The sequence below is a fragment of the Myxine glutinosa genome, chromosome 2, assembly GCF_964187855.1.
Source record: "Myxine glutinosa chromosome 2, kmMyxGlut1.1, whole genome shotgun sequence".
NCBI classification, from domain to species: Eukaryota; Metazoa; Chordata; class Myxini; order Myxiniformes; family Myxinidae; genus Myxine; species Myxine glutinosa.
In genome coordinates, this window is record NC_136262.1 from 209,736,538 (window position 1) to 209,760,298 (window position 23,761).

A 23,761-nucleotide genomic window follows, 5' to 3' on the forward strand; every position below is an offset into this window, starting at 1 on the left:
GTGTAAATAGAGGTGGAAAAGTCTGATTTATTGCATTTTAATTCCATGCTGCAAGGCAACAAAAGGTGAAAATTTGAAAGGGGGTGTAGACCTTGTATAGGCACTGTGCATACATAGACAAACGCTGTTCCACAAGGCACTGCCCTCCGGGCTACGCCGTAGAAATGTCCACCGACCTGTACTCACTCGCTGACGATGCGAGAATAGACCTTGTGCTTCAGCTTTGTGGGAGATGACCATAACGTTGGGAGCTTTAAATTCCAAAGACATGAGGAGAGGCAGACATGATAATGGGGTGCCAGCCCATAGGAGACAGCAATACACCATTAACAAAACCCTTGTAAAATCATTAGTTCCAAAATTAAAAGGGACCCAAATGCAAACAAAATTCTGAAAACCATTGAACAATCAATCACGGTCTAATTTGAAGGGGAAAAAAACATTTTGAACATTTTTTGGTCAATCGGTGTCAAAAACGCCCTAAATGTCGATTTTCGATTTTGCCAGTGATGTCACACTATGAACTCACCTTTGTCCAAATGGCAGCTTGCACAGAGAACAGTGCATTTTGAGCTCAGACATTAGCACCTCTGAAGGTCATCAGTGTGTTGAAACCGATCAGTGGGATTTTGAAGAAACTATTGGAGACAAATTTAGTGATGGAAACACGTACGGGGGACATGTGGAGCCTTATCGTTTCGAGCCTCATGGGAGCAATTCAGACGAAGATTGTGTTTGTGAAGATGGCGGTGTTAGTGCAGATGAAAATGCCGGTCGCATGTTTACTACAGATTGGTAGGTTTTATTTTTCTGTTCAATTGACGATCAGGGATTTTGTATGAATTGATAAATCAGTTATATTACTCCAGAATAAATATGACATGACACAACATGGTCCAGTGATGTCGGACTTGCGTCCACTTTTTGCAGGACTCGGACTCGCACTCAACTCTTCAGGACTCGGACTCTGATTGCCAAGAACTCTGACTCGGCCCGATTCCGGCTCGAGTCCAGCTCAAGTCTGCCAAAGTATAGTGTACAGTAAAGCTTTTAGGGTGCAGTAGAAATAAAAAGTGTGCAGTAAAACTTTTAGTATATAGCAGCAAGAATCCACACGTGCAGAAACAAGGCCCAATTGGTTTCCTGCCAAAATGCTCGTGCCGTGCAACCATGAAGGTCATTGTAAAGGATTAAAGGACAAAATTAAGCAATCCTGCAGAGGCAAATGAGAATAACCGCAACTGATGTTCCAGATTTTCGGAGATAACGTGAACATCGTACCTTTTTGTAATGGCGCGTGATCCAAAACACAGTCTGTTCATTCAAAGAGCACTTTTAACGATTCGCTGAATCACTTTAAACAAACACTAAATGGCTCAACTTTAAACGCTATCAAAACTTTCGTTTTAAGTGCCACACAAAATAAGGCACATCTTCTTTATAGTAATAAGAATAAGGTTTGGGAGTGTAAAATTAAACTGGGAACGAGTCATCTACTTATACACTGCCTTAAGAAGCGATCTTAAACGATGTTGAACAAAACATGTTTTGTAAGCATAGTAGCATACTGTACGTTGTTGTACTTGTAAACATGAAAAAGACGATTTGGACATTTATATCAACAAGTTAGGTGTTAATTTACATGTTTTGTAAAAACAATTAAAAATAAGCAATTATATCGCACTCCTGATTGGCTAAGATTTTGCCTTTCATATCTCCATTATTATTTGAGATAGAACCTCAAAAATTGTATTCTTAACTGCAATTGCTACAAAGAGGACGTGTTAAAATCTGAGTGTCATATGTCGGAAATAAGAACTACAGTATTTCAGTGTCGTTAGGGTTACAATTAGGGTGTTTCATATTCAGAAAAAAATCATATCAGTCTGAAGGGGATTGCTGTGAGTACAGAAGGTGGTCGGAATGTCAAATCGGACCAAACCTGAAGGAATTAGAGCAAAAATAAGGGTTGGGGTTACAGTTAGGGTTATTAATTTGTTTTTTTTTTTAAACAAATCATACCCTGGATACCCAGGTGTGCAGGGGATTGCTGCGATTACAGAAAATGGTCAGAATGTCAAATCAGACAAACTTTGAATGAATTAGTGCGAAAATACGGAGCAGAAAAGCTCTACTCCAAACACGATTTCTGGCTAAAATAAGCTACCGAATCCTCCAAGGTCTACTCTAAGGTCAGAATTGGTTTCCTCGAATTGGAAAATAACTTCAAAATATTTGTTGCAATATTAGTTTATATTTTAAAAACGTTTTTCAAAATTGGATTCGGAAAACCAGAGTTATATTTCTCTGTGCAAAGTTTGCTACATTTTATGTCGAACTCTTAACATCTTTATTTGAACTCACCGAGTGGTGAAACTTAACATGTAATAAGGTAATATTATGTCCTCGTTTTTTAATATACAAAATGTTCACATATATGTTTGCATTAAGTATGTAATTTGTTTGTTTATCAATTTTAAAGTCCTCAGAAAGCCATTATTTGTTATTTTATGGTACTAATGGTTAATGTACAAGTATGACATCTGTCATATTACCCAAAATGTTACTTTTGTTCACTTTGAAGCATTTTAAGAGGTTTACTCTTTAGATTAAATGCATGCTCTTTAAAAGTAATATCTCCTTTAATCACGCATTAACCTTAGGTAGTCGAGATGCTTTTAATTCCTATATTAACTATTTTTATTACAAGGCCTCGTAAGGCCTATACTAGTCGATAACGTTCTTAAATATGTTAATATACCAGTTTATTATTTAGTGACATTAAAAGGGAAACTACAAACCGATGTTAATGTTAAGATGTGATTCGTGATGCGATAAAACGTCAGAATTATAAGTTTTAGCATTTGTTTGTGTTTAACGTGAATTATTGGGGAAAATTTTCCCGACGTCCAAATCAAATTGTAATGTGTAGAGGGGACATTGCATGTGTAGAGGAACGAGTGGTCGCAAGAACTTGTACGATGTAAAATAAATGAAATACAGTAGCTGGGACATTTGTACCAATAAGTGCACAGCACAACTTTGCCTGCACGAGTACGCATGTTTGGGTTCGGAGGTTAGAAAATCGTAAGAAATTAACGGGAAGCTCCACGTCCACCAAATTTGGCATACAAGTCATTAGTAACCAGAGGCAGGTCCTAAACACAAGAAAAAAAATTCAGGACTCAGACTTGGACTCGGAATTTCTGGACTCGGACCAGGTGGACTCGACTACAACACTGGTACAGACACCGCACAGACACATTCTGACAATGCCGACCAAATGGGCAACAAATGCTTTGGCCCATTGTCGCAACTTGACCCGCTGTCCAACATGTTCCAGAATCATCCAGTTTCATACTTTTCCGGGATGCCATTCGTGCCTGTGGTCGTGCTTTATTGTGTCCATATCGTGTCGGTGCCATGTTCTTGCCATGTTGATGTCCCGCCCCAGTAAAGGCATGATAGGCTATGAGCCAAGGGGGTTGGTCGGTACCATACAGATGGAGTAAGGCTCATTGTGATTTTTAGCAAGATATATGTCCCTAGATATGAAAAAAAAGTGATAGCAGTGTATAACTCTCGGCCATCTCCGTGTTATCACCCGAAATATTATTATAGGCTATGAGCCAAGGGGGTTGGTCGGTACCATACAGATGGAGTAAGGCTCATTGTGATTTTTAGCAAGATATATGTCCCTAGATATGAAAAAAAAGTGATAGTGTATAACTCTCGGCCATCTCTGTGTTATCACCCGAAATATTATTATAACGCCTGCTTCGCTTCGCCAAAAAATGTGATATTTGCTAAAATTGGAATAAATATGTTTTTAAGGACCACAGAGTGCCAATAATTTTCATACTGGATGCCAACTAATATAGTAATAGAAATATAGAACATTTGTGGGGGTTATTTATCAAAATATTGATATGACAAAAAATATGTTAAATTTAGTGAAAAAGTGGTCGAAATCGCTTCGAGTTCAGAATTCACATTGTACATTTTTGTCAATATTTCAAAAATGAAAACTCCCAGAGTAACATTTGACCCCTCAAAATCTTCGCAAGGAACCACTGCATTGGAATATATCATTACTTTGTAATATGGTGGTTATTTGGGGCACATATTTTGGCAAAGTTCAAAATATGTTCAACCATACCCCCTAATTTTGATATTTTGGAACGAAACATAGCTTTTGAACATTTTAGGTTTATTTGTCTACTACTTTTGGTATCTCAGTGTAATTTTTGGTATTAGCTAGTATCCTAAAGTAGGTTTGTAACATCAGCTACATTATATTTCACAATGCATGCAAACTTGCTCCACACTCTAGGTTTATCATGATCTCTCGAACAAATACGATCTCGATCTCGATCTCGGCACTCTGTGGTCCTTAAAAACATATTTATTCCAATTTTAGCAAATATCACATTTTTTGGCGAAGAGAAGCAGGCGTATAATAATATTTCGGGTGATAACACAGAGATGGCCGAGAGTTATACGAGAGTTCACTGGTATCACTTTTTTTTCATATCTAGGGATATATCTTGCTAAAAATCACAATGAGCCTTACTCCATCTGTATGGTACCGACCGGTCAATTTGGGGGGTCTGGTTCATAGCCTATGAGGGAGGGGTGGGGGTGAGGTGAATTTGGTTGCCGGCAGACCAACAGAGGTGTTTGATTCACTGTTGAAATCCCCCATGCACATGTCGCCGTAGCTCGGTCGCTCAAATCGCCCATAGCTCGATAACGATGGTGTTCCAGTTTCGATCGACAGCTGTTTCTTCTGCTTGATCGAGGGGATGGCATCCTCTCTCGATCATGTCGGATAACCACAAGATAGCCATCTCTGTTGTTTCATAACAGTGCTTTGTAAAATGTTCCGAGCGCAAAAGCGAATATTTTGTAGGCCCGATCCACACTTGGGTATTGTGGAAAAACCTCGTCCAATTTCTGGCAACCCTCAAGTCTTTCAGCCATTGGTGTAGCATGAAGCCATAATCGGTTTGTTATTACAACCACCATCATTTCGAAAATTATTCACCATTTCAGTTAAATTTCAGTAGAGAAGAAAGGGAAAAAATATATATATATATCCCAACATCTCTGGAAAAACTAGAGTTGGTACTAATCCATAACAAACAAGACAAGATGGACCTCAATAATTGCTGTGCAGTTTGACTCCTCTTCAATATTCGTCAATCGTTCAGAAAAGGTTGACAGATTTAACAGCAGCAAGTGAGTTTAGAAATGGATACTCAATCGATGGCCTTCAAACAATTGCAAGACAAAGATCTACAGATGCCTCCTACAATGCGATAATCTCAAAATCGTTCACTGCATGCCACGTAGTGAGCGTTCCAACAGTTTATTGGGAAATACATGCCAAAAGAGAAAGACTAAACTGCCTACAGTGCACAGAGGACATCGTTTTAAATTGAGATGACGCTGAACTGAACGCCAATGGAAGAAGTTCATGGAGTCAGAGGATCAGAATTAAATCAACGACGTGAGAATGTTCACAAGCTGCGCAAAGATATTAAAGTTGATCTTTGCAAAAATTGGAGAAACCAGCAATTTACTTTGGACTACTCGTACAAATGGAAATGCACCTTGAAGACATAAAGAGATATACTAGAGCAGGATGAGCAGCATTTGGAAAACTAAACAATGTGATGAAAGCAAACTTCCCTTGTGAGGAAGGAAGTTTACAATCAGTGTGGAATACCACAACTACACCGAAAGCATTTCTTTCAATAGCGGAAGATGTATGGCAGTGAAACGTGCTCTCCGACGACGAGCTCTAGAACCCTGGTGTTGGGCTAGCGGCTAGGGTGCCGGCTTAGGATCCTAGGATCCTGGGTTCGAATCCCGGTCGATCGCTGAATTAACGCCAGGAGGGTTGACTCAGCTTGTCATCCTTCCGAGGTCGGCTAATTGAGTACCAGTTCACTGGTAATTCCCTGTTTGTCGTTAAAGGCGGCAAAAAGGGTTGGCGTCAGGAAGGGCATCCGGCCGTAAAACATTGCTTCAAAAAGGGGACAAAAAAACAACAACCACGGTTCCCGAATAAGACGAGAAAAAGACGAAAAAGACGACGAGACAGATGGAGCAATATAAATGGATCACCAAATTAAAGGCCATGGAAAGATGCTGTATCCGCATCATAGAGGAGGAGGAAACCAATGGATCAAACAGATGCCAAATTCAATGATATTGTTATGACTTTGGGTAGAGGAATATCTAGAGCCAGATAGATCTGTATAGGTAGGTAACTCGACTGTCGTGATAGGGAATCTACCTGTAATAAATTCTATGTTTAGCCCGGATGTCGGTATACAGTCACGTGAAAAAGTAAGTACACCCCATGTAAAGTTTCGACTTTTTCAACATATTTCAACATGCAGCTATTTGATCTTCATTTCAACAATATTGATAGATAAAGGTGATATAATATAACACATATCTCATGAAAGATTTACATTTTGTAGTCCATTGTATAATTTAAATAAACATAAATGCAAATTTCGCATGTGGAAAAAGTAAGTACACCCTTGGCTCGAATAGGTGGTATTTTATTTTATTTTTTTATTATTATTTTTTGTATACTGAATCGAGGCTCGTGAAAGCTAACATTTACTTCACAAACAAATCAACCAGACAAACAAAATATATAAAAAGAGGGAGCGGAAAACAAGATGGGGAGAGAAGGGGAAGCACACAAACACAACATTTGAGAGCAGGGAGATGTGTGGAAGGGAGAGGGCTTGGGGGGAGGAGAGTATTGCCCCCTTTGGCAGAAAACCTCAAGTAGGCATTTCTTATAACTGTCTACCAGTCTCTGACATCAACTGGGAGAAATTTTTGCCCACTCCTCCATGCAGAATTATTTCAGCTGTGCGATGTTTGAGGGGTTTCTTGCATGCACAGCTCGTTTCAAATCACCCCACAACATCTCGATGGGATTTAGATCCGGGCTTTGACTTGGCCATTCCAGAACCCTCCATTTCTTTCTTTTCAGCCACTCCTTGGTGGATTTACTGGTATGTTTAGGGTCATTGTCATGTTGCAAGGTCCACCTTCGGTTGAGCTTCAACTTTCCGATAGATGGCCTCACATTATCCTCAAGCACCCTCTGGTACAATGAAGAATTCATAGTGGATTATAGGATGGTGAGCTGCCCAGGCCCTGATGCAGCAAAGTTGCCCCACACCATAATATTTCCACCACCATGCTTTACAGTTGGTATCAGGTTGTTGTGGTCAAAAGCTGTCTTTGGTTTTTGCCAAACATGTCTTCTGGTACTGGGCCAAATAGCTCTACCTTTGACTCATCTGTCCAGAGCACATTGTTCCAGAAGTGCTGGTCTTTGCCAAGGTGTTCATTGGCAAACTTTAGTCTTGCCCTGATGTTCTTTCTGGACAGCAAAGGTTTCCTCCTGGCACACCTCCCATGTAGATCAAATTTGTGCAGCCTTTTTCAAATGGTAGACTCGTGCACTTTGACATCCACAGTGGCAAGAGCTACCTGTAGGTCCCATGATGACATTCTGGGGTTCTTAGAGACTTTTTTCAGCATCTTGCGGTCTGCTCTCGGGCTGAACTTGCAGGAGCGGCCTGGCCTGAACAAGTTGGCGTTGTTTGGAATCTTCTCCACTTGTAGATGATCTTCCAGACAGTCGAATGATCGATTTCAAATTGTTTGGAGATCTTTTTAAAACCCCACCCAGACTTGTAGGCATCTATAACCTTCTTTCTAAAGGCCTCAGAGAGCTCTTTTGATCTAGGCATTGTGACGCCACACACTTCAACAACAAAGAGCAAACCAAACTAAATGTCTGAGGTTTAAATAAGACAGGTTCCTCCAAGATCCTCTCTAACGATGTTCTAATCATTTGCACCTGAGCTGGTGCACTTGATTTTAATTTTAGGTATTTGAAGTAGTGATAAATGTAGGGGTGTACTTACTTTTTCCACATGCGAAATTTGCATTTATGTTTATTTAAATTATACAATGGACTACAAAATGTAAATGTTTCATGATATTTGTTATCTATATATATAAAACACAGTGTGTGTGTGTGTGTGTGTGTGTGTGTGTGTGTGTGTGTGTGTGTGTGTGTGTGTGTGTGTGTGTGTGTGTGTGTGTGTGTGTGTGTGTGTGTGTGTGTGTGTGTGTGTGTGTGTGTGTGTGTGTGTGTGTGTGTGTGTAATGTTACCGATAGACTCCGAAACGGGGAGGCTCACGTGCTTGATATTTGGCATAGACATGGCCATTGAGCCTGGGACGAACATGGCCGAGACCATATTTGACGAGATCCATATTTTTTTATTCATATTTACCTCAGCGCATTTCAGCGAAGTACCCGCTAATCTCAGCCAGTGCCAGAACAGCTCGCTGATTCGCTCAGAGCGATCACGTGATGTTCCATCCCGTCACACGTTTGCACGTAATTCAGGGCGAAAAGCGATTGCGTTTTTTCACCTTTATGCGATCGTGTTTTGTGCCGATTTTGTGCGATATGAATTAAATTTTAATTCATATTTCGTGTTTACGAATTCGAATATGAAGGATTTCCCCTTTCCCCTTTTGATTTCGAATACGAATACGAGCTTGAGTCGAGAGGGCGAATGTACGGGTTGGGAATGTACGGGTCTCCCTTCCCCCGCCCGGCAACGCCGGTACTGGAGGGCGTGGGTCACAGGATCGGTGAGTCTCCAAAATCCGCTACGTGCTCTTGCGAAGATGCAGGACGATGTCACGATTGTTGTGCTGCTCTCCGACCATGAGAACTGCAACGTCATTGATGACTGGCCCTCCCCTTCCCCCTCCCTTCTACCCCTTCCCCTTCTCCCCTCCAACCTCCCCCTCTCTCTCCCCCTCCCATCCCTCACCCTCCCCATCCCCCCTCTTCTCCCCTCTCCCCCTCCCCCTCTTCTCCCCTCCCCCCACTCTTCTCCCCTCCCCCCCCCCCTCGTCTCCCCTCCCCTGCCTGGCAATGCCGGGTACTTCTGCTAGTATTATATAACACCTTTATCTCTCAATATTGTTGAAATGAAGATCAAATAGCTGTATGTTGAAATATGTTGAAAAAGTCAAAACTTTACATGGGGTGTACTTACTTTTTCACGTGACTAAGCTGTATTGGTGTCCCCGCCACGAGGGGGCGCGGCGTGCTAAGTAGTGCAGGGATTATGGGTAAAATTCCTTCGTTTGTCGTCCCCTCTGTCGCCAACCCAGTGTAGTGTCCATTATGGCAACGCACTCATTCAGACACTTAGATAGGTCCCGTAGTGCACACATTAAATAAATTCCCTCCCCTTACAATGACTGACCGGAAAAACTAGCGGGAAGCGGCTGCATACAACGCTACTATGGCAACAAACATCGAGCAAGGCTGGGAGCCACGCCCAGGAGGACTGTTGATTGGCCAGGGGGAGGGGCGAGCAACACCACAGGGCACCGATTGACAGAATAGGGAAGAAAGAGGGATTGATCAATAGGAGGGACAGAGAACTACCCCGTGATTGGAGGGAAAAGAAGGACTTGTGGTTCGCCACGAGGATGGCATGACATGGGGGGCGGAAAGCACACGTCCAATTAGAGGACACCAGCGCGGTGAGAAGATTCTGGAAGACGAGGGTCACTGCGCTGGTTGGAGAGAGAAAGAACTGACGTCACAGGGCGAGTGATAAAACTGCTGGCTCGCCGGCATTTCCCTCTCTTCCATTTCCCTCTCTGTGCTTTCCTGGAGTTCTTCGTACTCTCTTGTTCCCTTCGCACTGGACACTTCGTGCTTCGTGTTGGAGATCGACCCTTCATGCTTGTGCTGCTCTGCGCTGGACTTTTGGCTGGTTTCTTCCCTGGTTTTCCTTCGCGCTTGCTTCCCTGGGGTATTCTTGGTGCTTGGTGCTTTCGGTGCTCGGAGCGAACAGAACCTCGTGTGCGACCGACGAGGAGCTTGGAGTGGGGCGTGCCGCTGGGCGGGTCGCTCGGGGCCTGGCGGAGCGCGCGAGCGAGGCGGACTGAGGGGCCGCATTGGACGACGGACGCACCACTGCAGACAACGATAAGCACGCACCACATCTCACACAAATACACAATGAACGTTTTCTTTGATTTAATTCATTTCCTTTGTCCTGTATTTGAAGTCTGAGTGGGGACGTCCCGATTAGGACATTTATTTACCGGCGCATTATTTTCCTGTCCCGCTATTTATTGTAAATAAACCCTTGTATTATTATATTGTCTATTCCAAATCCTGTGTTTGTTTGAGTTCATTTCCTCCAGGATCGGAGCTGCAGTCGGATCACTACAGGTACGCGCTTGCCGCTTCTTCCTCTTCATTTTTCCTCGCGTGCTTGTTAGTCAAATCCGTATTTGATCGTCGCCTAAAGTAAAGCCGTTCGGTCGTCCGCGCTCCTATGGTGTTAACCGAGGGATTCGCGTGACAATATTGTTGTGGTTTTAGAACCCACACTTGTGTAAATATGACATTATTAAATGGTTAAAGGTAGCACCCCTAGATAGTCCACAAGCAACCCATAGGACTTCAGTTATTTCATTCGTATGTGTTTTAGATAAGGCCGTGTTTCCAATAGTTGAATCTGCGTTGTGCCAATTAAATAAGAGTAGGTCCCCAATTCGTTCATTTTACAACCTCCCTCTCCAAGCGACGCCATTACGCGCCCCTACAGTCGGTGCCTCATGGCTGTCCCAATTTGTTGCGCGCCTTTGTTATAGCTGCTCGCAGCCTCGCTGGGCTTCCGCCCAAGCGCCACCATAAGCCACGCAGTTAGGCCCGGGAAAGGGGGCGGAACACCAAGAAGAAGGCTTGGCCACAGCATCCAGTCATCAAAGGCATGGCCGGTAAGCGATGCCCAGCCAACCAGGGCTGAGGTAACATCACCGACAGGCGTGGCTTTGGGGCCCGCGGAGTGATCGCTTGGGCGAGTCATATAAGCGCGAACGCAAAGCCCTTTCACAGGACTGCGTGAGAGCTCGCCTACAAAGGACTTGTGGGAGGCGCACACGTTGTAAAAGGACTCACTCGCTGGCACTATTAAGAGGACTTACGCGGAGGACTAATGCGCTTGACTGTCGTGATTACAAAGAACCCTTATTGGAAGCGCGCATTACAGGCCTGATGGGCGAGAGCGCATTGAGAAGAACCTTATGAGATATACGGCACGCTGATAAAGGAGGACTTTGGAGAGAGGGCGTTTAGCACGAGCGTGCAAATATTACGTACGCAGGACACCAGCTTCCCCCCGCTATATAAAACTGTCCGGTCGCGCTCAACTACACGCGGAGCTGCCTGCCGGGTTTCGCCGCTGGACCGGAGCCTGGACCCCATCGCCGGACCCTCTACCTGCCCATCCACAATCTACAATCCCCGTGTGAGTGTGTACGTTTGTCTGGGGTATTAAGAATAAGACTGTTTTAAGACTGCCCTGTGTGCTGCTTCTTCCTCTTCCTATCCTGTACATTCTTTCGTTTCCTCTTCTTTCTGTATATTTGTTAATAAATCCATCTTTGTTCTTCCTATTCTCTGGTTTCCTCTTGTCCGATCGCATTCATCTTTTCTCCAATTGGGTAAACGTGGCACGATTAGGAACCGCTCAGAATCGGGTTTAGTCATTGTTATCCACTAACGCTGCGGCTCGGGTGGGGAGGTTATCTCCTTGCTTCACGGTCGGTGTTGGTAATTAGGTAACAGGACCAAATTGACCAGCAACCCTACCTAATACCGACCGGAAGGAAAGGGGTAACTTCAGGATCACGTCGGTCAGTAACAGACAAGGGGGATTAACCTCCTCTTGGTAAGGGGAAAAGGCCGACGTTTGAGATCCGCAACAATATATTAGTGACAAATTGAAATGGAACTGGTCTGGATATGGAACGTAGCAAGGAGAAGGGACAACAAGACTTACAAACAACCACTGAGAGAATGCTCTGGAAGAAACAGGGTCAAATACAGTTGCAGAGATTATGAATAATCTAAAGCATGGCTATTCGATTACTACACGATGTACCAATCTAAAGCACGGCTTGTCCATCACTACACGATGTACCAATCTAAAGCACAGCTATCCTATCACTACATGATGTACCAATCTAAAGCACAGCTAGTCCGTCACTACACGATGTACCAATCTAAAGCACAGCTAGTCCGTCACTACACGATGTACCAATCTAAAGCACGGCTATTCCGTCACTACACAATGTACCAATCTAAAACACAGCTAGTCCGTCACTACACAATGTACCAATCTAAAGCACAGCTAGTCCTTCACTACACGATGTACCAATCTAAAGTACAGCTAGTCACTACACGATGTACAAATCTAAAGCACAGCTAGTCCGTCACTACACAATGTACCAATCTAAAACACAGCTAGTCCTTCACTACACGATGTACCAATCTAAAGTACAGCTAGTCACTACACGATGTACAAATCTAAAGCACAGCTAGTCAGTCACTACACGATGTACCAATCTAAAGTACAGCTAGTCCGTCACTACACAATGTACCAATCTAAAGTACAGCTAGTCCGTCACTACACGATGTACCAATCTAAAGTACAGCTAGTCCGTCACTACACGATGTACCAATCTAAAGTACAGCTATTCCTTCACTACACGATGTACCAATCTAAAGCACGGCTAGTCCGTCACGACACGATGTACCAATCTAAAGCACGGCCAGTCCTTCACTACACGATGTACCAATCTAAAGCACGGCTAGTCCGTCACTACACGATGTACCAATCTAAAGCATGGCTAATCCATCACTACACGGTGTACCAATCTAAAGCACGGCTAGTCCATCACTACACGATGTACCAATCTAAAGCACGGCCTGTCCTTCACTACACGATGTACCAATCTAAAGCATATCGAGCCCATCACTACTCAATTTACCAATCTAAAAGACGATTGGGCACAATGTGCATAAAATTTAAAAAAAAATCATCTGACAAAGAAGGCACTGAGTTTTAAAGTTGAAACTTCATACAGATGCAGATCAGATACAGTTGTTTGTCCAAAACAGTCATTGTTAAAGTTTAACAAGGTCTAAGAATGACCCACTGCCAAGGAGGTGTTGAGAGCTTGTGAACAACGCAATGTATGTTTACCTATTTTATATACATTTTCCAGACCATGCAAGACCATTCCGATACGCCACGTGGCTTCAGAACGCAAGTTTGTTTCAAAATCAAATTCAGGGTCAAACACAGAATGTTTAAAAGTAAAAAAACCATTCATTTTATCATTCCAATGGAAAACGAGGTGTGGCCGATAAAGTGTTAGCCCCAAGTCAAAACAGAACAAAAGAAAAAGAAAAGGTTATCAATTATGGTATTTATAAAATTTGCTGCTCTGACAAAAGTCCAACACACAAAGTCAAAAGTCAGATGCAGCTCCTTTCCCACGGTGGTCAACGTGCTCTTATCAACTCTTAATGATAAGATCCAGTTTATCCTGCTCACAAACGTAAATAAACGCACCTTTGCAGAGACAAGTAATCCATTGTTTTTTGGGTTTTTTTGGCCTCCCTTGCTGCAGTCAGTCCTCCCTCTTCCATTACCTCTCCTACCCCTCAATTTTTTTTTTTTAATCCTGCCAAGTTCAACAACACCAACCAGCAAGCGCATGCAAACTAAAAGACAGCACAAATGGTATGACAAGCGAATTCCAAGGGTGTTTAGTCAAAACCACAATAAACCTGACAAAGTTTTAAAATAAAAGGGGAGAACCACATTAATCGACTCGATGCCTTTTAGCATTTCAAACATCAAATGGAAATAGTAGTTAGGGAATTTTAGCAAATTGTATTGACCATCTGTGAAAAAATTGCTTACCAAAAAATTTCTTCACTAACGTATTCATCTAGGTGTCTACTAACACCTATCAATTAGTGCAAACCCAAATCCTTGTGGAAAATTCTGGGGAGCCAATCAAAGTTCGGGTGCTCAGAGGGCCTGCGCGAAAAAACAGGAAAATTAACTTTTGCCAATATTGACTTGTGGGATGTCTAACTAGGGGTTTTTGGGGGTGCTGAATTGATTCCAACCATTATTTTTGAGAAAGAAACACTCCATGATCATATAAAATGTATTTTATTGACATTTTTAACAGAACTGTGCTCAATGGAAATGTTGCTTCGTCAGCTTTTACAACCTTATTCATCAAACTCCCCAGTATCTTCCTCACTCCTCTCGTCATCCAGCTGGTTTATGTTCAGGCAAGAGTTACCATGACAGATGCCGCAAGCAGAAATACACTTGACTCCTTGCTTTTTACAGCAGCACCTGAGTGAGCTGCAGTCCCCCGCACAGTTGCAGCTGGCAAACGTCAGGGGGTAGTCTGGTGCAATGGGGTCTGCAGAAGGGACTGGTGCATATCCTTGCTCAGTGAGTTGCCATCCATAGTCCCGGGCATCCAACGATGGACTTTGCAGCATCAGCCAGTCTCTAGTCTGGAGGTAAGCTCGGAGAGAGTGCTGTGCTGCAGCTCCTGTTGTCGGGGGGAGTTTCTCAGGTTTTATGCTCCCAGTAGCAGCTCGCTTGCTGAAGATGTCGAATCTCAAGTCTTCCAAGTCTTTGGAGGATTTCCCATGGAACATGAGCTTGAAAAGATGGAACATGAGCATGAGCACTGAAGACACCTCTCAGCATGAACTTGGCAATTCCTGCAGATGCAAGAAGGTGAAACCGAATGGCCTTGGCATAAGCCCCGCCTGAGAGGATGTGTTCTGTTGTGGTGCTGCCTGGATAAACTAGCTGTATGACCTCTTGCAACTCAGAGTCAGCCATGACCATCCTGATGGACCCTAGGAAGCTTTTCAGGAGGTGAAACCCACCTAGTCTTGTGATGATGGGCAATTCAGACTGGAGGACTATCTGCGTTGCTTTCAACCATATAGGCAGGTCGAATGTTATGAGGGCAGGAGACGGACAGCGCCGTAGGCATTCCATTAGCGTGGTGTAGATAGTGCTGTACTCGTTAGTGTCACCCTCGATGATTGGAAGAAACTCAATGAGGGACTTCTCCTTGCATTCAGGTCTGTATAATGACTTCATGAAACCATTCCAGTTGGCATGTTCGAATGTGGGGTTGAGATTCTTGATAGCCCATCCTGCCATCCAAGCGATGTCCCCTGGCTGCAAGGCTGGAGGGTCTACATGAAGATCTGCAACAGGAACAAACTTAACGTCTGCCAATCCTACTTTCTTTTTTGGAACAAAGGATAGAATCTTCACCTCTGCTGCTTTGAGGGTTGCTGCCTTCTCCTCAACAGTTATCTGCCTTCTTGGAATAGTTGCAAGAAGCTCTTCTTGTCTCTTTGCAGGGGCCGGAGATGTCACTAAGATGACGCCCATAGCATGGAATGCTGTGTTCCTGTTTAGTGACACAATGTTCAGATCTATATTATCACCAACACATTGCTGAACTGTACTTTCTTCTGGAACGAAGACGGCAAAACCCTCATCCATCTCATCACTATTCTCCTCTTGCTCTTCTGCCTGTTCTGGATAGGACAGCATCGACTTCTGCTTCCTCAATCTCTACGGCTGCTGCTTCATCTTTTTCTGTGACCACGATATCCTGATCAATGCTCCCAAGTCCGTTTTTCACGTTCAAGTAACAATACTTGTAGCGATGGAGCTCAGCATATGACTCAGAGTATCCTAAGTGATGACAACGGTCAATCAACCACTTGGATCCAAACATGTGGTCAAGTTGTATCGTGAGTCCGAGTTGAGAGGGCATCACTCCTGATCGAGGGCGGTAGGCTTTTTTTTTTTTTTTTTTTTTTTTTTTGGATACAAGATCGAGGCTCGTGAAAGAGCGAACATTAATCACACAGAAAGACAAACAGACACACAAAACAAATAACATCGGGAGCGGTAGACAAGATGGGGAGAGAGGGGGAAGGACACAAACACAACATTTGAGAGCAGGGACCGAGAGACATGGAGACATCGAGAGAACTGTGGGAGGGAGAGGGCTTTGGGGGGGAGGCATGGGAAGGGGGGGGGGGTGGGTGGGAGAGGTATAAAACATATGGACACTGCCAAGACTTCCAGGAAAGAAGTTGGAATTTCAAACAAGGTGGATCTGGGGTGAATTAGTGGGGGTAGAAAAGATCAAGGTTTTGGATGGCGGAAGATAAGAGATGGTGGTGAACAGCTGTTTTCAGTCGGTTCTGGCCCCAGACTGCTACCTTTTCATCTGATTTCACGATTGGTTTCAGTAGCTTCTGTAGGCTGTTGGGAATCAGAGCAAGCTGGTTCTGTGTATTGGTCATGCTCTCCACTGAAGGGTACTGCTTCTGGTCAAGTGGGACTCTTGCCAAGTCTCCGCAGATCAGGTTGATGGCAGTTGAAATGGCCAGCGATTCATTTTTCCTCAAAACTAATGGTTGGAATCAATTCAGCACCTCAAAAAACCCCTAGTTAGACATCCCACAAGTCAATATTGGCAAAAGTTAATTTTCCGATTTTTTCGCGCAGGCCCTCTGAGCACCCGAACTTTGATTGGCTCCCCAGAATTTTCCACAAGGATTTGGGTTTGCACTAATTGATAGGTGTTAGTAGACACCTAGATGAATACGTTAGTGAAGAAATTTTTTGGTTAGCAATTTTTTCACAGATGGTCAATACAATTTGCTAAAATTCCCTAACTATAGGTAATTATACATTAATGTTCCACAGTGTGTTCCGCACAAGCCAGGGTGAGTCCACGGTCCACCATCCAACAGGCCTGCTCGAGTCGCCGATCGGCACAGACTCGGCCGTTTGGCGGGCCTCTTGAGCAAACGGGCCAGCTCGCCCCTCTTGGCTGCCACGTGTGCGATACAAACACAGCGAGGGTGGACGAGTGGGCGAGTAGGGAGGTGCGAGACCACCCAGAACGCAAAGCCGCGTCTCCTATTGTGGATCAATTTGACCGGCGCGCCCTTCTTCAGCATCTGCCAGATTTTGCTTTTAAAATGGAAATCCGTCGGGGATTTCGCAAATCGAAAAAATAAAAAAATAAGAAACATCTTGGATCAATTAACACTTCAACACTCTTCCCATCAGTACAGTTTCCATTTCCTTAAACGTTTCAGGAATTCTTCCAAATCATGACGCGACAAGTCAACATCTGCGGCAAACCGGGGGAATACTCAAAAAATGTGTTACCCATCTCGCTGCAGCCAATGACCAAAATGCTTTCAAACCTTGAACGCCAAAACCTTTCACATCAATTTTTTGGGAGGGGGAGGGGAGACTAATGTCAGCCATTCACGAGAATGGTCGTTTTCTCATTCGGTTGTGGTTAAAGATTTTTTAAATTTTTTTGTATACAAGATCGAGGCTTGTGTAAGAGCTAACATCAATCACAAAAAGACAAACTGCCACATAAAACATATGATAAAGGGAGCGGGAGACAAGATAGAGAGCAGGGACATCGGGAGATCTGTGGGAGGGAGAGGGCTTGGTGGGGAGGGGGGGGGGCAGGAGACTTGGGAAGTGAGGGGGAGGGGTGGGAAAGGTTAAAAAAACAAAAAACACATGGACACTGCTAGAACCCAAATCTCCAAATCTTGAGCCTTGGCCATTGTACAAGGAAACAAACATATTAAGGTTTTCTCAGCTGGATGCGAGGTCAACACAAAGTCTCCGGTTTTCTCAAATCGACATTCCCCTGAACACGCATGTCTGAGCAATTAAAGTCCAATCTGAAGCACATCCATTAACAAGAACGACAAACTTTTAAAATAAATACCAATTTATTGTTTGTAGCCGCACACAGACGGTTGTACCATATGCCCAGGTGGATCAGGTTGGCCAAATTACCTGCAATGCCTTGGGATCATTCAAAAATAGAATAAATAAATAAATAAATAGTTACCAGGCATAAAACATTTGCACGGTCACATTCTAAACTTCTTTTTCAACACATGCAGGTAATATCGACGTCGAGTGATGCTCCTCTTCCATATGGAGCTTCTATCGCACATGTGTCGCCAACACGGCACGATCACCACCATTAAGGGGAAAAGAGTCCTGTCCAACGTCGAGTGCCCTCAAATTGCACGTCTCATCAGGTAATTGAGAAAATTCGAATAAGCCATTCCCACCTTCCATGTCGTTTTATATTGAAGAACGAAGCTCATCGAAGAGCGAGGGTAAAAAGGCAACAAACTGATCGTGAGATCACAACAAGCAAGGCAATGAACTAACAGGAAGAGAGGAGGGAAAGAAGGGGAGGGAGCAAGTGAACCTACAAGTAAAAGGGTGAGGTTAGGTCTGGCTAATGGGGGTAGAAAATATAATGGGTAGGGTTGTGGGTGTGATACCACTTGCTTGAAGCCCTGGAGGGAGGCGGATCTGAATCGGATTCCACCAAAAAGGTTCCGTTTGCCATGATTCAAAAGAAAGATTCAAAAGCCATGCTCGCTCCGAGCAAACTCCGCATTCGCTTTCCCTCGTTGGGCCGTTTGCAAAATGCCTTTATCTTATTGGACAACTGTTATCCAAAATTTTAAATGCTCCAGATACACACTGGTGCCACCACTGTCAAACTCCACTTTTGAGCAGTTAATTGAGTTGGCACAAAACAAGGCCTTGAACAGCTTTTGTTGTTCTGACTACAAACAAAGAAAGCTGGCAAAAAGACCTAAGGCCTTCAATCAGGATCTCATTGGCCTTGGTGGTAAATTGTTTTCTAATTAATAGCCAACAAGCTAGCAACATGACAAAGCTTTCCAATGCAGACTGCTCAAGGATTGGAGGAGTTATTCACGTGTCAAAGAAACCTCCACTAAGAAAGGGGATTGGGATGGAGGAAGTGGTGAAATGGGGGAGGGTCTCTGTATCTGTCTGTCTCTCGTTCCAAGTGCGGTAATGCTATTATTTCCTCGAGCTGCCCTTGTGAATGAGCTATGCTGGGAAAAAGTAACAACTTTGATATGCATGTAAAGAGTTCTGGATGGCACAAAACGGGATAGGCTTTGGAGAAGCGCTTCACTACAAATCAGACGACAAACAGAGTACAAAGTTAATTTCTCACATAAGAAGTTAAAGTACATTTTGTAACTGGGAAGTGGCCCAACACAAAGGCCTCATGAATAGGGTTCTCTTGAACATTGTTTAATCCTCAGCATGTGGGGACTTCTAATGACTATGCAGCACGGCATGCGTTTGGACAAAAAAAAATAAATAGGAAATGCTGGGAAAAACAAAAACTGAATAAACACCACAGCACCTGTAGCTCTTTAAGGTATGCAATCTCATTGGGCAGACATTCCAACTTGTTCTCCTCCAGGTCAAGTTCACGTAGTTTGCGCAGGTTGCCAATGCCGTGCGGGAGCTTGCGTAACAGGTTGTTTGATAAAACCAGGATCTGTGGGCGAGGTGGATGAAGGAGAGAGTTGGCGGAGGAAAATCAAATAAATAAGGAGGTATTAGTGGTGGTGGAAGGGGAATAGGGAGTTGCAGGGTGGGGGTGAGAGATATAAGGAGGGCTGGAGAGATTTAAGGAGGGGTGATGAAAAGTCCAAATACATGGAGCTACAGTGGAGCATGACTCCAGACCTCCAAAGATGCAAGCTCAGAAATGTCATCGGGGATCTTAGTCAGCTGGTTCGTGGCGAGATTCAGCTCCACCATGCTCTTCCAGGTTCCAATATCGAGTGGCAATGACGTTAGCTGATTGTCCTGTAAAAGGAGCTTTTATGAACCAAACGCCAGGCCGTACTCGCTCGCGCCTTCAAGTAATCCAAAATGCATCACGTGCAATTTAAAAGAAAACGACATGTGCAAGCGAGTGGTGCAAAAAATCCCAAACATGCACATTGTGAGCCATTTAAAGCAGAATATAAATGACACTGGATCCTCGTACTGACAATATCAGGCCTAAAGTATGATCGAGAGGATGGGCTTTGTCACCTTCATGTTGAGCTTGCTCAGTGCCTTGGCCCGGCTGAAGATGCCATACGGAATCTTGTTGATGCGGTTGTGCTCAATGTTGAGCGAATACACGGTGGTGAACTGTGAAGGGCCTCCCACAGGATAAGCCACAAAGCAGTTCCTGGCTAGGGTGAGGCTGCTTAGGTTTACCAAGCTCGAAAGAAGACCCTGCCACAGAATGGAACAATCGTTTCACGGTGAGCACGGCACCAATCACGTGGGTGCACGCACCAAAAGTTGCTTCAAAGCAGGCAAGAAGAAGAGCACGCTCACCTGGCTTCAATCGAGATCCCCGCCCGCCTCCCCAATCAAGGGATTCAAAAAGAAAGCACGAGTTATTTATTCCAAGACTATGCGGCAAGCCTTTCCTAGCCAAAACACTATCCCTGCCAAGTCCCACTCCACCAAGCCTCACAGTGGCCTCCACCTCCTGCGCAGAGTTACACAAAGGCTTTAATGTCCTCTATTTCAGACAACAGCATGCACCTACCTACCGACATTCCTTCTTTTCTTCACTTTGGGCAAGATTCAATATTTGTGTGAAATTTCTATCACGAAAATATTACCAAGAAAACATTTATTTTTGGAGGTAAGTGTGGGCGCACGCAATTGGACGAACTGAAAACACCGCAACTATGCAAACAATGTCAACCCTTGATCTTCATCTCAGGTGAGAATTCCAACTCTTACCCTTACTCCCAGTATGTATTGTATGCTACAACATATAAAGTTTTGTAAACTACTACAATTGCCAGTTTTATATTTCGCTACGATTTTCACTGCTTGACGTACGGTCGGTCATACGTCAGTCAAACTGTGCGAACAAAATAAGCAGTCTGCATAGAGGTAGGCAGTCCTTCAACAGGGAAGGTGACCTTTGGTATATTCCACAAAGAAAAAAAAGGAGGAGCATTTGAGATGTGAAGCATTTATAGACTAGGGAAGTCACCTCGGGCAGGGTGGATATCATGTTGTTTTCCAGGTTAAGGTCCTCCAGCTCTGTGCAGTTGGACAATGACTTTGGCATTGCAGACAGACGGTTGTACCGTAGGCCCAGGCGGATCAGGTTGGCCAAGTTACCTGCGATGCCACGCGATCATTAGAAAATAGAATAAATAAATAGTTACCAAGCATAAAACTTTTGCAGTTACATTATTAACTTCGTTTTCAAATCTTATGATCCTTGCCTGAAAATTTTTTTTTGACATTTCGAGCGAAAGATTCCATTCATTAGGAATAATAGCCATGAATTTATATAGCGACCGCACACTCAAATCGTTTATAGCAAGAGGAGTTATGCTTGGATAGGCAATGATACTTGCATAAACGTGCCTTCTCATTCCAAGTTACCAAAGCTTGCCGGGAGAGGGGGGCAGGGGAGTCTGTGGAGGAAGAGGGTGAGGGTAACCATTCCTGCTCTGATTTCTGTCCAGATGCAAATGGAGCATGTGGTACCAATAATGCCTCGTTAACAACATAACGGCGCTGAACTTGCAGGCAAGATACAGGCGTTCTTTACCACGGTGGTTAAAAATAAAAATAAGAAACCGCACCGAACTACCAATGGCAAGGAAAAAACAAAAGTCGTTGAAAGTACTGGCGCTCAGCCAAAAGGAGAAGTACCAAATACAATGGAATTTTGGCTGCAAAGAGAAAATATTTTGCGGGACAGGAGGCCGATCAAGGTGATATTCAACAAACTAAACACACAAAAAAACCTCACGGTACATCTCCTTGTGTTATTATTCCAACTATAATGAAGGAAAACACGTCGTGCTGGTCCGCACTGATAAAAGGTTGATGTAATAAGGTTGTTGCACAATGCGTGCAATTTTTATTGATGTTCCGCTATGCACACGACTCTCGTATCGCTGCTGACAGCAATCAATAGCCCAACATAGACGCTGTCGATTGGGTGGGCCAAGCAGAACGGAGTCGAACTCCGACATGTAAGCGACGACTACAACCTTGCTCCCCGACAAGCGACAGCATTGCCTCACCCACAACGCGGCCAATCTTGCACCGAACCCCACGTTGGAAGGTAGGAAAAAAGAGGGGTGGAATGCAGTGACTAAGAATCGATGCAAGTTGGCTTGACCTGGCCGAATGCCCATTGTGCCAAAATAAATTGTGGCTGCATACATCAGGTCCAGACCCCTCCCCTCCACCACAGAGGACAAATGTAGTTGTTTGTTTGCATTTGCAGCAAGTGCACATCAAACAAATTGGCAACAGTAAACAGACATGGCAAGCTGGAGGGCTTGGTGTTTCCAATGCATCAAAAAGCAACTGAGTTTAAGAAAAGTTAGCAAGTTGTGCAGTTTTTAACAATTGGGCAACGTTTAGCAATTCCCAGCGCCAACCCAAGGTACAAACGTGCGCTTGTTTTCGATGACGTCACAAGCATTGCCTTTTCATTATCGACACAAGGGGTGCTCAGATGAAAGAGAGAGTGAGAGTCAAAACAAACTAAAGAGTGCACAGAGTCCCATTAACCATTTGCTATACTATTCAGGTTGGTTTTTTTTGTTTTGCTTTTGCAACTTTGGTGGACATATTAAATTAGCAATCAGCATGATTCAAAAACTTTTTGGCTTTTCTTAAATGTATTGCCATGCCTTTACGATGGCATCAAAAGAGCAACAACCGGTCTGAGTAAGGCACCGTCTCTTGTGAGCGTGGAAAAAGTTTCAGGATTCAAACCGAGTAATGAAGTCTTCCGTTTCGAATCAGCAGAAAGGCAACCTCTCATACAGGGATGAAGCACACACACACACACACGCACATGCACGCCAGTCTCCAACTCTTTTCCTCCAAAACAGGTAAAGAAATTCAAATGAGATAAAAAATATACTATCGATCTTTATTCTACCACGGAGCACATTTATTTCTCATCATAATCACCACTACAGTCCACACATTTCATTCAAGTACTTTTGTGATGCAGTCACGATAGAACTATACATTCTACTGCCTTAACCAAAGCTTCACAGCTGCCTTGACATCATCATTGGAATAAAAATGTTCTCCACTAAGGTGTTCCCTGCCGGCAGGTCCTGTGAGAGGTGCCATCCTGCAGGCCGCCCTCCCTGCCTCAATGGGTGGCCCCTATAATAATTATATCCCCCCACTCTCTTCAATCCCACTCCTCCCTCCAGGTCTTTAAAACAGCTGTTCACCACCATCTGTTATCTTCCCCCAACCAAAACCTTGATCTTTTCTACCCCCATCAATACACCCCAAATCCACCTCTTTCAATCTCAGACTTCATTCCTGAAATTCCTTGTAGTGTCAATTTGTTTTATATTGTGTACCCCTTCAATCCCCCCCCCCCCCCCACCACCACCCAAAGCCCTTTCCTTTCGAACAGATCTCCCGATATCCCTGTTCTCTACTGTTATGCTTGTGTGCTTCCCTCTCTCTCCCCATCTTGTCTCCCCCTCCCTTTATTACCCTGTACTCGCGAAGCGAAAAGCGGTACAGTCACGTGAAAAAGCAAGTACACCCCATGTAAAGTTTTGATTTTTTTTCAACATATTTCAACATACAGCTATTTAATCTTCATTTCAACAATATTGATAGATAAAGGTGATATAATATAACAAATATCATGAAACATTTACATTTTGTAGTCCATTGTATAATTTAAATAAACATAAATGCAAATTTCGCATGTGGAAAAAGTAAGTACACACCTATATTTATCAATACTTCAAATACCTAAAATTAGAATCAGGTGCACCAGCTCAGGTGCAAATGATTAGAACATCGTTAGAGAGGATCTTGGAGGAATA

At 43.7% G+C, this 23,761-nt stretch overlaps 1 protein-coding gene across 11 annotated transcripts in view; it reads right to left on the minus strand.

Moving 5' to 3' along the window:
• SHOC2 (SHOC2 leucine rich repeat scaffold protein) overlaps positions 1-23,761 on the minus strand; it is a 62,189-nt gene that overhangs the window by 9,554 nt on the left and 28,874 nt on the right. For all 11 annotated transcript variants that reach the window (XM_068106391.2, XM_068106385.2, XM_078772205.1 and 8 more), the window contains 4 exons: positions 20,917-21,047; positions 19,947-20,135; positions 19,593-19,715; positions 19,264-19,401 (listed from right to left, as the gene is read on the minus strand). In XM_068106391.2, the coding sequence (XP_067962492.2) occupies positions 19,264-19,401; positions 19,593-19,715; positions 19,947-20,135; positions 20,917-21,047 (581 nt within the window). The remainder of the gene's footprint in view (positions 1-19,263; positions 19,402-19,592; positions 19,716-19,946; positions 20,136-20,916; positions 21,048-23,761) is intronic.